The sequence below is a fragment of the Epargyreus clarus genome, unplaced genomic scaffold, assembly GCF_041222505.1.
Source record: "Epargyreus clarus isolate Ecla_fem2 unplaced genomic scaffold, WU_Ecla_fem_2.2 ptg000019l, whole genome shotgun sequence".
In the NCBI taxonomy this organism is placed as follows: Eukaryota; Metazoa; Arthropoda; class Insecta; order Lepidoptera; family Hesperiidae; genus Epargyreus; species Epargyreus clarus.
The window spans coordinates 11,444,330-11,458,919 of NW_027332227.1; the positions used below are offsets into that span (position 1 = coordinate 11,444,330).

At 32.7% G+C, this 14,590-nt stretch overlaps 2 protein-coding genes across 2 annotated transcripts in view; both read right to left on the reverse strand.

The window, feature by feature from the left end:
• Positions 1 to 4,750, reverse strand: part of gukh (NHS actin remodeling regulator GUK-holder) — a 101,434-nt gene extending 96,684 nt beyond the window's left edge. Inside the window, exon 1 of the mRNA XM_073083738.1 lies at positions 4,117 to 4,750. Coding sequence (XP_072939839.1) covers positions 4,117 to 4,405 — 289 coding nt within the window. The 5' untranslated portion in view covers positions 4,406 to 4,750. The remainder of the gene's footprint in view (positions 1 to 4,116) is intronic.
• A 7,134-nt stretch (positions 4,751 to 11,884) lies between these two features.
• The window catches only part of LOC140750244 (uncharacterized), a 284,412-nt gene continuing 281,706 nt past the window's right edge, over positions 11,885 to 14,590 (reverse strand). Inside the window, exons 6-7 of the mRNA XM_073083679.1 lie at positions 13,390 to 13,496; positions 11,885 to 12,315 (exon numbers count right to left, since the gene is read on the reverse strand). Of these exons, the coding sequence (XP_072939780.1) occupies positions 12,193 to 12,315; positions 13,390 to 13,496 (230 nt within the window). The 3' untranslated portion in view covers positions 11,885 to 12,192. The remainder of the gene's footprint in view (positions 12,316 to 13,389; positions 13,497 to 14,590) is intronic.

Sequence of the window (14,590 nt, forward strand, 5' to 3'; positions counted from 1 at the left end):
GATGGTCTTGGAATTATCTCGAGCCGAGACGTTTTTATGGTCCGCATTGGAATCTGGGTGTTTTTTCCCATTGCGGGCCGTTCGAATACCCAAACAGGTTTTTAGATAGCGCTGGGTAATGCATCAACCTGGAACGTTTTTGTTAGCGGCACGCTCAAGGAGCACGATGTAATGAGGTTCCCGAATGAGCGTTTTATTCAATGAGCTTTGCTTTGACTCGTGACGTTGAGCGCTGGCTTTACGATCACAAGAATTTCGCTTTGAGATATTAATATTTATTGAATTAATAAGGTAGCGTAGTAAGTTTGATATGATCTACATAGAATGCTTGTTTAAATACGCCGCGCCTTAGAGCTATAGTTTCTAATATCGGAAAACAAACGTAAGTACAGTTTTATTTAAGTGAGCTATTAGTGCGCACTTGGAAAGTATACATCAAATCGCATTGTCAACTTCAAAGGAGAGATAAAAATCTATTAGGTTAGCAATTTTTGTAATCTACGAGCTTTTTGGAGCTTTTTGAGAATAATTTTCATAAATCGTTAATTAGTAGGTACTGAGAAACACCTGTGAAAATTTTAATACATACTTCTAAATTTATCGATGTTATTCATTCTATATACGAGTGCTACTAAATTTCTATTTTAAATAGAAAGACTTTCTTAGTATGTTTATGTGGGTATCTATGTGTAAATTGCCGTCTTGTGTAGAAAGACCGTACGTGGGACTAGCCATTAATGAAGCTACGAGTCGTGTCGTTGTATACTCAAACTATAAACTTACCAAGATACCTATTCTAGATAGATGTACTCGATTCTAATTACCGGAGAGAATTAATGTAATTAGTTGCAAGGACTGGTGCCCCGTTGAAGTAATGTAGTCGCGTTGTACGAAGAGAATTTAAATTGGTCTTTTTAGTGTCTATACATATAACTGTACTATGGTTACATATTTTTTGTACAGATGCATTATTTAAATCATTGGATATTAATGTATTTACTTAGAATAAACTTAATAAACTAGGTAAATTATAGAGCCTTCAAATAGAAATGAAATAACTAACAATTTTAGATAGGTGGTCACTCTTACATAATAATTAGAATATCGTTCACCAATAGGTATATTGGTAGATATCATATAGGTACGTGTGGTATCGAAGTCCTACAAAAGGACACATCTTATGTAAATGTGTTTGATTAGGTAGGTACTACTCTTCGAATCAGAACATAGTAGAATACAAGGTTGTAGTTGACCTCGGGTAGGACTTATATGCTTATGAGCATAGTGTCCATTAATTGATTAAATGCCCGTGAACTACTTCTATAGTTACCTTCGTAAAAAACAGTTGATGCATCTTAGGACGTTGAGAGATTATAATTCAAACGAAAATTCATATATTCTGACCTGCGTACCGTCGCATAATAAACTGAATACGATGATAATGTAAATTAAGGTTTTATACGAAATTAGGGCGCTGGGTGAGATCGAAGCCGTGACGTTGCCGCGAGCAGCAATTTTTTCGATCTTCGACGGTGCATGCCGCGTCGGTCCGTAATTTGGAAATAAATTGCTTATTATGCAAACCGGGGACCGTAAGATCCGTGAACGCGCTTGGTATATAGTATATATATACATAGCTATTATTTTTTGCAAAGGGGACGCAAGGAAGCCGGGTAGGAACAATGTTGTGGTCAATTTTAAATAATACCGTTACGAGTATCGCATATTTGTTGATTTAACGGGAACTGGATAGTTGCTTTAAAGTTAAGATTAAAACTACTTCGCAACAATCCGCTACAAATATGTATGATGGTATATATTTTAAACCATGCAGTATGTACCACCCTCCCTCCCTCAAAGGATGCATGCAGATGCAAAAATTAAAAATATACACAACCATACATACCACCACCAACACGTGTTTCGCTCCAAAACGGAGCATCATCAGGGTAAGTTGACTCTACGACGGTTAATCGCTAAGTCGGTTAAGTTGGTTAAGTAGGTTATCGCTAAGGATAGTTGCTTGTTATTAGAGCGTAGATTAAAATAATGGGTAAGAAATTTACTCTGGCATATTAAAGCACTTCTTGTTACTGGATGAAAGGGCTCATAATAATGCTCAAAATGAAAATACCTTTCGTTAAAATAAACAGGTATCTAAACATTTATAATGTACACCGTAGATAAGAGCCATTTTTGTGGAAAGTTATTGGGATGTCTTATTTTATTTTTATTTTATTTTATTTTATTTTATTTAGGAAAACTTACAGCTAGTACATAGTATAACATGAAATCGTAGTACAATAATGGCCATTTATAAGTTTCCACATATGGACTTAAATTAAATAATTTAAAAGAAAAAACAAGTCAGAAGACAACAAGTTAAAAAAAAAGTGTAATCAAACAGAGTAGGTAAAGAAATTATTAGCTAGCTTAGATTTAAGTTGAGAATCGTTGGTATGGAAGAGGTCTAAGTCAACAGTACGAGCAATTTCGTTAAATGATCTGCAAGATCGCGGAAAAAATGAGTTGCGTCGATATTTACGTTTTACAAGCGGGACTGACAGAAGAGGTAGTTTTCGAAAATTATGTAAAGGCACACGGAGTGTTAGTTTGCTTAACAGCTCAGGACAGTCAATTATGCCCCTAGCTATTTTAGATAGGAATGCTAAATCCGCAATAGACCGCCGCTCATATAAGGGAAGCATGTGGAATTTGATACACCGCAAGTTATAGGTCGATATATATTTTTTCGCTTTAAACTGCAGGAAGCGGAGGAAACGTTTTTGGACACGCTCAATTATATCAATATATAGTATATTATATTGAGGGTTCCAAATTTGTGAACAGTACTCCATATGGCTACGAACAAAAGCACAGAAAAGAATTTTGAATGTCTTTAAATTTTTAAAATCGAACGAATTTCTTAATATAAATCCAAGAGCCTTATTAGCTTTTTTAATAATATTATCAATATGGGTGTCGAAGAGTAATTTACTATCAAATGTAACACCTAAGTCTGTAATAATATTTGTTCTATTAATAGATATATCGTGCAATGTGTAATTGTAAATGATAGGTTTAGGTTGACGTGTATATGAACAGACAAAACATTTGGATACGTTTAATGCAAGTTTATTGGTAATGCAATATGTCTCTAAGTTGCAGAGATCCTGCTGAAGAAGGAAACAACTTGTAATATTAGTGATGGGGTACAAGATCTTCATATCATCTGCGTACAAGATTATCTTGGAACTTTTAAAGCATGAGTTAATATCGTTAATAAATATTGTAAAAAGCAACGGACCCAACAGGGATCCTTGTGGAACACCTGACGGTATTAGTATAGGTGAGGATTTGTACCCGTTAAGAACCACAGTTATAGAATTTATAGAAATATTAATATTATTTCCTTATCTTATTATTGGTTTGTAACTTTATAAATATACATCATTTAATCTTCTCAATTAAGATATAAACATAATATGTCACGTAGATACGTATTTACACATCTAATCTAACAAACAATTCAAATTCAGGTATCTTGGATAGGTACCTAGCATTTTCATTATCAGAGCTTTAAATACGAAAAGGGTTTTTATCAACTTAGCCTATATATTTAACGATACGGGATTCATAATTAAGTAGATAGGCATCGGTATGCTACATTTAAGAATTTCCGTTTCAATTAGTGGAAAATAGGCAGGTGCGTATAAATAAAGTTAGGCAGATGGGACATGGTAAGTACGAAAAAATAAAGTATTAGTAATTAATAGGTTTTTAATAATAACAGTTGGAAGGTTTGTATGTCATATCAGTCCGTTTTTAATATAACAAGGTGTTTAATATAACAACAAATAGGTATTGACTAACACCGGAAACCGCCCTGACGTATTTTATTTAAAACTTAACTTTTCTAGGTATATCAATTTTTCCTACGATCAAAACCGGTAGTTTACCGGTTTTACAGTTGGGCACTAATGCAAAACTATCGTTGTATCAACGAGGAAGTAAAAGATCGGAATCTCGAGCCCGCCAATGTTGGTTTGCTAAGTGACATTCAAATAATTAGCATCTACTTAGCTGCTGCAAGGTATGTAAGGAACTGTTACTTACGGACTGGTACTTTCTTCGGGTCGTACTTCTCTACGATTTCGTTGATTTTTTCAATCTTCGTCTGAGCGATCTTGGAGCGTTCGGTGATTCCTTGCAGTTGAGACGTGAGCTCGCTGAAGATATCCTCGGCCAGCAACACGAGGGAGGCGAGCTGACGCAGGGCATTGCTAAGAGTGCAGTTGGTCACAGCCTGCAACTCCTCGTCCGAAACCTTCGGTCTCCCGTTTTCGTCACGCAAACTAGTCCGCGAAAGAAACTTCGGCTCCACCACCCGTTGCACGAAAGGCATCTCGATAAGTTCCCAAACAACCCGAGTCACTACTCACCCATGCCCACGACGCGAATTAAACGTAATTCCGTCATCCATTCAACACACCACACAAAAAACGTCAGGTAACCGCCACTTTGAATTAACCGACATCCTGACCGGTGAACTTTCACTAACCGGCGGTTTTATAAATAAATTTCGTTCTTATAACTAGTTTTAGTTAGTTTACATTAGTTTTCGTTCATGAATTTAACGTACAAAAGTTTTCAACAAACTTTTCATATTGACGAACTCCCGCCATTTTAGGTAGAACACGGTACACACAATCTTTGACCGCCACTCTCGGCCGAATGAAGTGAGAAAAGATAAAATAAACGAATACGAGACGGTGTTGCCAACATTGCAATATTTTGACCAATATGTTTTTGGATATTGTATTTTATTCATATCAATGTTAGTTTAATATACTCTGTTTATAAAAGATTTATTCTGATTAATTGAGTAATTTGGACATGAAATTTGAATTTTAAATATTAGAGTATTTATGTTATTGTTTTAATTCCTAATTTTATTATTATTGTTCCTATCATATTCTACATTGTTTTTTTTAATCATAAATCATTTTATTTAATGTTTTAGTACGTAGTTGCTTTCAGAATGTAGTTTATACCTATAACTGAGTTGACGCTTAGATTTAAGTTCAATGATATATGTCTAGACAATGTATAAGTGTTCACTTATTTGGTGTAACCCAATGATAAATGAATCAATAAATAAATTAGTAAACATAAAAATATTCATTGTTAATACCTAGTTCAAGTCAATAAAATGCTGCAAACTTATTCTATATTTAAAATACAATAAATATAAATTATAATAATTGACTTCAATAAAATTCTGTTATTTCAATTGCAAATTGTGGTTGGTATTTATTACTTACATTTTTTGTTTGTTTGTTAATCTCTCAGTTTGGATTCAAGTGATCATCTTTTCTTCACATTTTTACAATTTCATAGTTATTATTAAAATGTAATATATAATATAATGTCCACATAATATAGGAACTAGTCATTAAGAAATTCCAAGCAAAAGAGGAAGTATTTTCTTTCAACATCTGGTAACCCTAAAAAATGTAGCGACATCTAGTGGATAATATGCTATTTATTTGAAAGTGACTTTAAGCAATTAGAGGAAATTCTTTTGTGAAGATGGCGTGCGATACGTGCGCGAGATAAGTTAAAAAAATATTTTGTCTTATTATAAATCTTAGTTTGAATCCAGTTTTAAATTATATTTGAGTTTGAAGCCAGAGTAAATGTAAAATCAGTTTTAGTAGTAGTAAATCGCCATATATGACGCCATCTATGAACAATGTGGTGAATTAAATCATTGTGGACTTCGCAAACCTACGTTTTAGTTTCATGTTTGTTTGCTAGATGGCACTGCTTATCTGTTCACATTCACAAAGACAGCGAATTAGTGGAGCTCTTTTGCATTCATCTTTGAATTTATAAAAGTTTTTTTTAGAAATGAGTTATTGAAATCAAATAATTACTTTCACTATAAACGTATACATATTGTCTTTCAGTAATAATATTCCTAATAATATTTATAAAATGCATTTATACAAATAAACATCAGAAATCAAAATGGGAGCAGTAAAGGTAGTCAGCTAAATTAAAATACTATTTAGCACAAATAATATATTATATTTCATATAACAAAGCGCATTATATTCGGTTTCATTCCGATGCACATAGTCGCTTGTACATAACACATGCCTTGCATTTAACATCCATTAGCAACAAACACTTCGAAAACTTTACGATTACAATAACTACAAACCTTACATTATGTTTATTTATGACGAATAAATAATGCACCTAAGCTCTACATACCACAATAACAGCTTATGAACGTAATTATCAATTATGATGTTATATTATAAGTAACATGGTACCTACTACCTGACTACGCAAAATAAATTTATTACAAAGTAATAATCTATATATAATTTATATGTAGGTATACCTACATACGATTTATAATGACATCTTATTCGGAATGGTCTAATAAAACAATAAATTTATGCTAAAATACATTATCATAAAATTATAATACATAAGTAGTTTATGCATTTAAGTGACCTTAATATACTTACGTAAATTAATATGGAATAGCATTATTGATGTATTTTCAATATTAAGCGAAATGTAGTTTAAGGGGGGTTGATTTATTTTAAATAACATAGAAATAATAAAGTTGAATCTCCAATATCTCTCCAATATCTCCAATATGAAACAACAACGAGAGAATACTCGCAAATAGTTCCTAATGAAAACATAGATTAGTAAAGATTACTCGCTCATAACAAGAAAACGTAACCTTTTGACAATTGTCACTGTCAATTATTTTCGTGTTTGAAAAATATTAAAAGCATGTAGTTTTTAGATTATTTACGAATGAAACGATATTTCTTCGCACTTTTTCTTCGATTTCGTGTCTTAACTGCGCATGTCGGCATTAGCCGCGTAAATTTCACCATGATAGCCATTAAACGCCTGAGAGAATTGTCAGCTGTTTAAGTAATTTAATGGCTTCCTTCAATTACAAGGCGGTGAGATATCTATACTTATCTATGGATGAAAAATGCAGTTTAGTTTGATTAAATTTGGATTGCTTCTACTAAATTATTAGATACGTCATCCAAATAAGATACCTAAGCAACCTGACAAAAATTCGTGGTAGACATTTTGTTAAATACATACCTAAAATATGGAATGCGATCTTATTCATTATTTGATATCTTTAATATACGAAATATTTTATACTTACCACTAATTACGTAATATTATATAATTTTAATACAATTCAAGCGATTACACTTTAGTTTTAAGATGTAGGACTCTATTGTAAACAAGATTTCAAGGAATTATAAAGAAACCGATTTCAGTATCAGCTATATAAAAAGGTGGTCACCCAAAAATGTACATACATAAATAATGTACATACATACGTAATGCAGCGCTGATGATAGGCTTCGACGCTACTTCAACAGGTTCAGTTTCCTGTAGGTATTCGAGGAATCCAGTCCATTGCTTTAGTTTAATATTGCAGTTTTTCTATCCATCATCACTGTGGTACATTTTTATGGATTTGGCTCACAAAAATGTCACACTCAGCTCTCTCTTTATCTTCTTGTAGTGCGATGAAATACCTAACCGTAAATGGGAATAACGCGGTAAATCGGTTTATTTATAACGGCACCCTAAAACACAAAGCACTAGCATACACCTAATGAATATATGTTATTATAAAGATAATTATTACTGATTTGATGTACGTTCACTACAAAAAGACCGAAAATCAGGCCACCATTTCAGTATCAACGTGTATATTTCTATGGTAATATCTATAAATGTTAAAAATTGATTGTGTTTATAATGAATACTTTCATTATCTAACATAGAATTCAAAAATCACTTACATTAATGGCAGTATCTGGTTTTATACATTAATATACAACAGTACAATAATAACAGGAAATCAGTGGCTTTAATAAAAATTCTAAAAGAAGTCGGTCGCACACGGAGTAGGTAATTCTTATTTTTACTCGATCTAAGTAGAAACGCTTTTGGTGTTTACCTTTTAACTTTGTGTGAAATTAATCAAGTTAAACATTTTCCTTTCTTTACAAATATGTATCCAAATGTATATTTTAGTGTGTGCGACTAACTATGCCTATATAAAGCTAAATGCTAATACAATATTAAGTAAAATACGTTAACAAGTATAGTCCGCGTAAAACTGCTAGTCCGCTCTGAATATAGAAATAGATCGCGTCGCCATAGCTTATTGTATAACTACACCTGCTTGCAACAACTTCAGAGCGGACTAGCAGTTTGGCGCGGACTATACGAGGACTGATTTCTAGATCTAAACAAGTACTTTAACACAATAAACTACCAACAAGTCGGTATTCTATACCGGAACATAATTTACTAGTCATCTTTTTCAAAAAATAAATTAATCACTACAAAACATAATTTTATATATCGGATTAAATGCACCGTCTCAAAAGTAACAAAAAATATCTATTCTTTATTTTTACTAATTAGTATATTAGTATAACATTCATAATAAGTATTTATTTCTATTGAAATAGCTCACTATTTGCTTTCATATTTTTTTAATTTACAATTAAATATTAACTACAATTATAGAGCAAGCCTACATTATTTTAGCTAGAGAAGAAAGCCTGGATATAGGTACTACACATATTGTACTTAACCGAACGATTATATTTTGGCCGTTGCATAACAACATTTAGTCAAATCTACGAACAATAATAACCTCCAATATAAATGAATAATTTTATAATTATACTGCTAAATTGTTCAGTTCAAAATATTATAATATATAAGCCACTACAGACTTTAACGATGAATTTATTGCTAATTACATAAATATGATGATTAAGAACAATGACTTGATATACGTAGAGATATGGTAAAAATGATTATTAATTAAAAAAACTTCTTCACGAAATTAAGATCTCGAATAGAAATACTGAATTGATTATTTAAGGATATTTTATTTAAAAGTAAAAAATGTGATATTATTAATTATAATTAAATATTTCGGCTTGTATTCATAGATTAGTAAAGATACTTCTCCGCATTGAAATTGAATGAAGCCACAAACGGCTTATTTTAGTAAGTTCTTTTTTTGAATCCTTGACAAATAAAATCATTTTTAGAGAAAATTTACGAATAAATAACTAATTTACGCAATAATTACGTAATTTACGTAATAAATAAATAATTATTTCAAATATTTTAGGGACGTTTTAGCACGGAGACGTGGCAAAACTTTTTTACGCAACTATTTCAATTCTCAAAACTGGGTACATTTTCTTGTTAGGAGTGAGTAATCTTTACTAATCTATGCTTGTATTAGTGATTTAAATGTCAGTGTATGTTGTGTTAATAAGAATGATCGCAAATAATAATATTGAATGATTGGTACAAAAAATATAAGACATTTCATATAAAAGAAACATATTCATCAATATACTTGCTTGACTAGCGATTGTTTAAAAAAAGAATATCATCATCATAGGTTTAAATTAATATCGTAATGATTTAAGCATTACAAAAACAATGATGTTGCAATTTGAAGTCCGGCTAATAAATGTACCTATAAAGCTTAACAAATCTTAAAGTATGGTTAAGTATGTATTTATCTAAGCAAAGCACTTTACATATATGAACACAAAAATCTTAATTATATAATGGGGCATAGGCGTAAAAATAGGTTTGTTAGGAGGGAGCGTTCAAAAGCAATAGTGTAGTCAAGGTTGGCGAAAAAAGTTTGTGTAGTCTCTGAACATTTTTCCGTCTTATACTAAGAAGGAGACGCAGTCCTCCTTAGCTGTCCCGTAAAGTAAGGTAAAACATGTAATGCTACACCACACACTCATGGACCGAAATACATATAATCAGATAAATGGAGATAGTGAAGAGAGAGGTTTAAAGTAGCTTAACCTATTATTATTAATTTTAATACTTAAGTCTAAGTATATGTCTGTATATAAAATGGCAATGCTACGAGAACATTTGCTAAGCGAATACAATATAAAATGCCTGACTAAGGTTGTACGAGTACATGAAGATATATCTTCATATATCAAAGAGAAGATGATACACTTTAAAAAAAACATATAAATAACTGTCTAAGTATAGTATTTTATTTTGTCGATGAGAAGAGATAAAATAATGAAATAAAATTGGAAATAATGGAATAATATTTAACTAATATCAAGAAAAAACGATACGAACTACAGATGTAACTAATTAAAATGTAAGAACATTTTAATTATCAATAAACGAAATAAATGAAATGAATAAATGATATCAGAATAAATAAGTGTCAGCCCAAAAACAAGCTTCCTGGAATTATGTACTATAAAATAGATGTGGGTTTTTAAAATATAACTATGACTATTCTAAGAGGTTTCCTCTCAGATCATAATAATAAGATATTAAACTGAGCAGAGAGCAGCTGTCCGCTAAAATAAATAATGACCACTATTAATGTTTTAAAAATTATATCACACATGGTGCACTGCAGTAGAGTGTATATGTGCCCTCCTTTCCGTGTTAGGATGACCGTCCGTCCATTGGCTACTATCGCGTGAGCACCTGGAAGCTAATGGTTAACGCGACTCTCAAACGTTGCGACTAGGCGACTATTTAGAAGCTTATATATATGCAGACAAAAGTTGAAAATGTAGAGTTCGGTAATCGACTGTTTGTTGTTGTATTGTTCGCAAACCAAAACAATTTAATGATCTGAGAGTTTGCTAGAAGCTCGGGTAATAGGACGCATTTATTTCAAGTAAACTATATCCTTAGACTGATACGATAATAAGGTAATAAGTTATTGCTTAATTTATAGATATTTACTTACTTGCTACGTGTATATTTGAAATATGCGCTTAAATACACACATACATGTAAATAATACTAAGCATTTGAAATGGCATAACAAGTACAGGCTAAAGCCTTGTCTAGCTACATTCCTTCACTATGTCAACATTGAACACATACAATGGCATTTCTAATAATACACTTGCACATTCATTCGCTTATAACTATGAATATACGTCTTAAACATAACGAGTCCTTATGCCTAAAAGCTTTACATATTAATTTGTATGCAATTAATTATCAATATCTAGAATTCATGTTGGTGCTTTTGAGATATGGTCGTTTCAAGATATTACGGATACGAATATAAGATATGTCGTTAAGATATACCTATTTATCGGATTACATCACTTCGTGACCATAAATCTCAATTCTATTGTATGCAAAATTAATCTAATATTATTCTAAGAATAATTGAGGGCATACACGAGCGGTTTTACACACAGAGTTATAATATATATTTCTGTAAAAAATCCGTCGGGAGATCATTAAGATATCATCGTTAAGATATAAACATGATCACACTATTTCGCATTTAACCTAGTGGATGCTTTATGATATTGTGCTACTATTTTTTGATCCAGACCGGATATGTTTACATTTTCTATAACTGACATTGAAACATTGATTTTGGAACACATAACGACAGTAACGGATAAGTATATAACGCTTGTTATTATGTAAAGCAATGGGGGACGAGTACAGACACTTAATACACAAAAATCACTGAATAAACAGTCCAATTAATAAGTAGCGCAAAATAAACGAGTACTCGTCTCACTACTCGTCGCTAGCAACACCAACAGATGATTCCCATCTCTTCCACTTTTTATACGTAGAAACAGCAAAAGCATGGCCTCCAATTAAAGTTTCACTCGCATTTCCTACTGGTGTATTGCAACGAAGGTTTGTTTCCTATGTACTTTGTTAAATAGATTCAGCGATTGTAAACATATTTCTAGTCTAGCGTTCCAATCTCCAAAGCTTTCATAGTATATCTCATTGTTATATCCAAAAGTCAAAGAACTACAGCTCACTACTGAGCTCACTAAGTAGAGTCGGTTGCAATAGAAGTGTCTCATAAATGTTAGACGTTTATAAAAATTTATAAAATTACCAATAGGTTTATTATGCATTGTAAATTTAAATCTTACTATTACATACATTCGCTGCATCTACACCAGTAACTACATGACCAAGCGTTCACACGACATCCGAAAAGTGGTACACATTCCCGATCGTTCCCTCTCCAAGCTAGCGACGCCTCGACCGCTGCCGGTCGGTGAAAGAGCTCCTCATCTATTTGCGCACCCCGCGCTACGGGTCCACCTCGTGGCAGACCTCCATGTAGTCGGGATCGTGCATGATGTCCTTGATCATGTCCTTCAGCATCGTGTACCGCGGGAACATCGGGTACACTTTGGAGCTCACGTACTCCGACTGAAAATGAGTGAGAGGTTTTCTTTCAGAGCACGTATAAAATATAAAGCGAACCAAGAGCGACATTATGTCCAGTTGGTATTTCTCAGTCAATAAGGTTAATTAAAAAAAAATGACATTGAAATTTACATCGTTAGACATAATTATTATGCCAAAATTTCATTGCGCAAAAATTCTAACATTCTATAAAAAATACTTTAAGTTCAGTCATCTTTATCTTAGTGCGTCATGTAAGCCCGGCCTTAAGTTTAGATATTTTAGTACTAATTCTCCAGGTATTTGTAGAACACATAAATCAGTGGAAAATACCTCCGCGGAATTTATTGTTATCGGCACTATTTATTTATTCTCAAGTAAAATAGGAAATAATTAACATTTGCGTCAGGAAAAAATCTCAGAATAGCGCTAGTAACGGTTGTAAGGTATGTGCATTGAATGCATGTAATTATCATAAAATATTCGTTCGTTATATCGATAACATACATCATTCAATACTTATCGGATTTTAGTTTACGTATTCTGTAGAATTCTCAAGACTTCGTCTTGTATAAATTACGCGAGGTCTTATTCTTGGTATGCATCGGCATTCTTTGATGGTTAATTACGCAGAATGGGCTACTACTTAGTATGAGAAAAGTTGCGTTTCACCCATTCAATAGAATACAAAGTGGTAGAATGCTATGTACAAATCTGAGACGTAAAACTTTTATTTTAAAGTTTTCCTTGTGTAAGGAAAATGCTTATTACCGTGTAATTCACGTGGATCGTAATGATTACTCACATTTTATTCATTATGGGAAATTTGGTTTTACATGTTCCTATTTAACGTCATATAATGACTCAAATACGTCAGATAATGACTCATCAGTTTTTACTTTCAAACTAGACAGAAACTTATTGTGTCAAAATTGCTATCTTAGCCATGTGTGAATAATTTCTAAGAATGATTTTCTGTATTTTTAATCTAGGACGAGTTTCCTGTTCTGTCAAGTTATAAGATTAACTTTGCCACTAATATATTTTTTACAGTTATCTATTAGAATGTTTAATGTAAGAATGTCACTCGAATCCTACCTTCAACTCTCTAATAAGATTCCTCAGGCCGGTGTACTTCTTCAGCAGACGATACAAATCGTTGGTCATTTGCGTGTTCTCCGTTTCTATTTGAGATGTTGTCATATCTGAAACAGAATAAATGTTTTACATATACACACAAATACTTTTTTTAATGCTTTCTATATGTGGTTGTGGTGTGTTAGAATGTGAAGCTACGAGAAAGGAAGTGCTATAATTGTGTGTGTTAGGGATAAATACGCAAACAGCTGGACTCTGAACACACAACAAAATTCATTTGCCTTCTGGACAGACTCTGATATCGTAAACCTCGTTACACCTAGTAACTAGTAGTGACCCAGTATATCAGCTTTTAAAATATACTATTTTTTAAATTAGCAACTAAGAAACGTATTTAAAAATTGGATAAAAGTTTATCTGGTCAGACTACGATTTTCAGGAATTTAACCTGGCAGAACCGTATTCCCAGAGTGTCACACGGGTCGTCAAATATATTTGCAAAAAAAAACAAACCCAATTTAATTTAACAGTCAAAACGGGATAAGGTTTTAATAGCTGTAAACAAACGACCGTCCGCAGCTGTTTACAGCTCCCGAGGGACCAACAGACGCAAAAATAATTTCACTTACACCGCACAAGGCAGCTATTTCGAGAAAATCCATCTCAAAAGACCTCACTGCTATTTTGTCAAATTCTTTAGACGTTGGTACTAATGACTGAAATACAGTGGTTTTTTGTGTTAAGGTGGTAGTTTGTTTAAAGATCAAGTTGATTAGTGCGTCGTAGTCGCTACCCTTAATTCTTATGCTTCATCATCTAAAATCTTACCGGTAAGTTTGTGAACTTGCATGTCACGGGACATAAGAGTAAAAATAAAATTCTGATATAATGAAGAGCACAAGACTAAATTACACCTCATAAGGGAAAGATAATAGAGTTTTTTTTTTTTTTTTATAATATAGGAGTAGCAGACGAGCATGCAGTCCACCTGATGGTAAGTGGCTACTGCCGCCCATGGACATCTGTAATCAACCTCAGATAGGATTAGATATTCCTACCTGAGGTCGGCCACAGAGCGCTGCTACCCCTGAGGACTAAGCTGGAACGCCTCGGAAAAGTCTGTCTCCCTTACCACACCCTTCAAACCGGAACAAAGCAGCGCCTAACACTGCTGTTATTAGGTAGAAATAGGTGTGGTGGT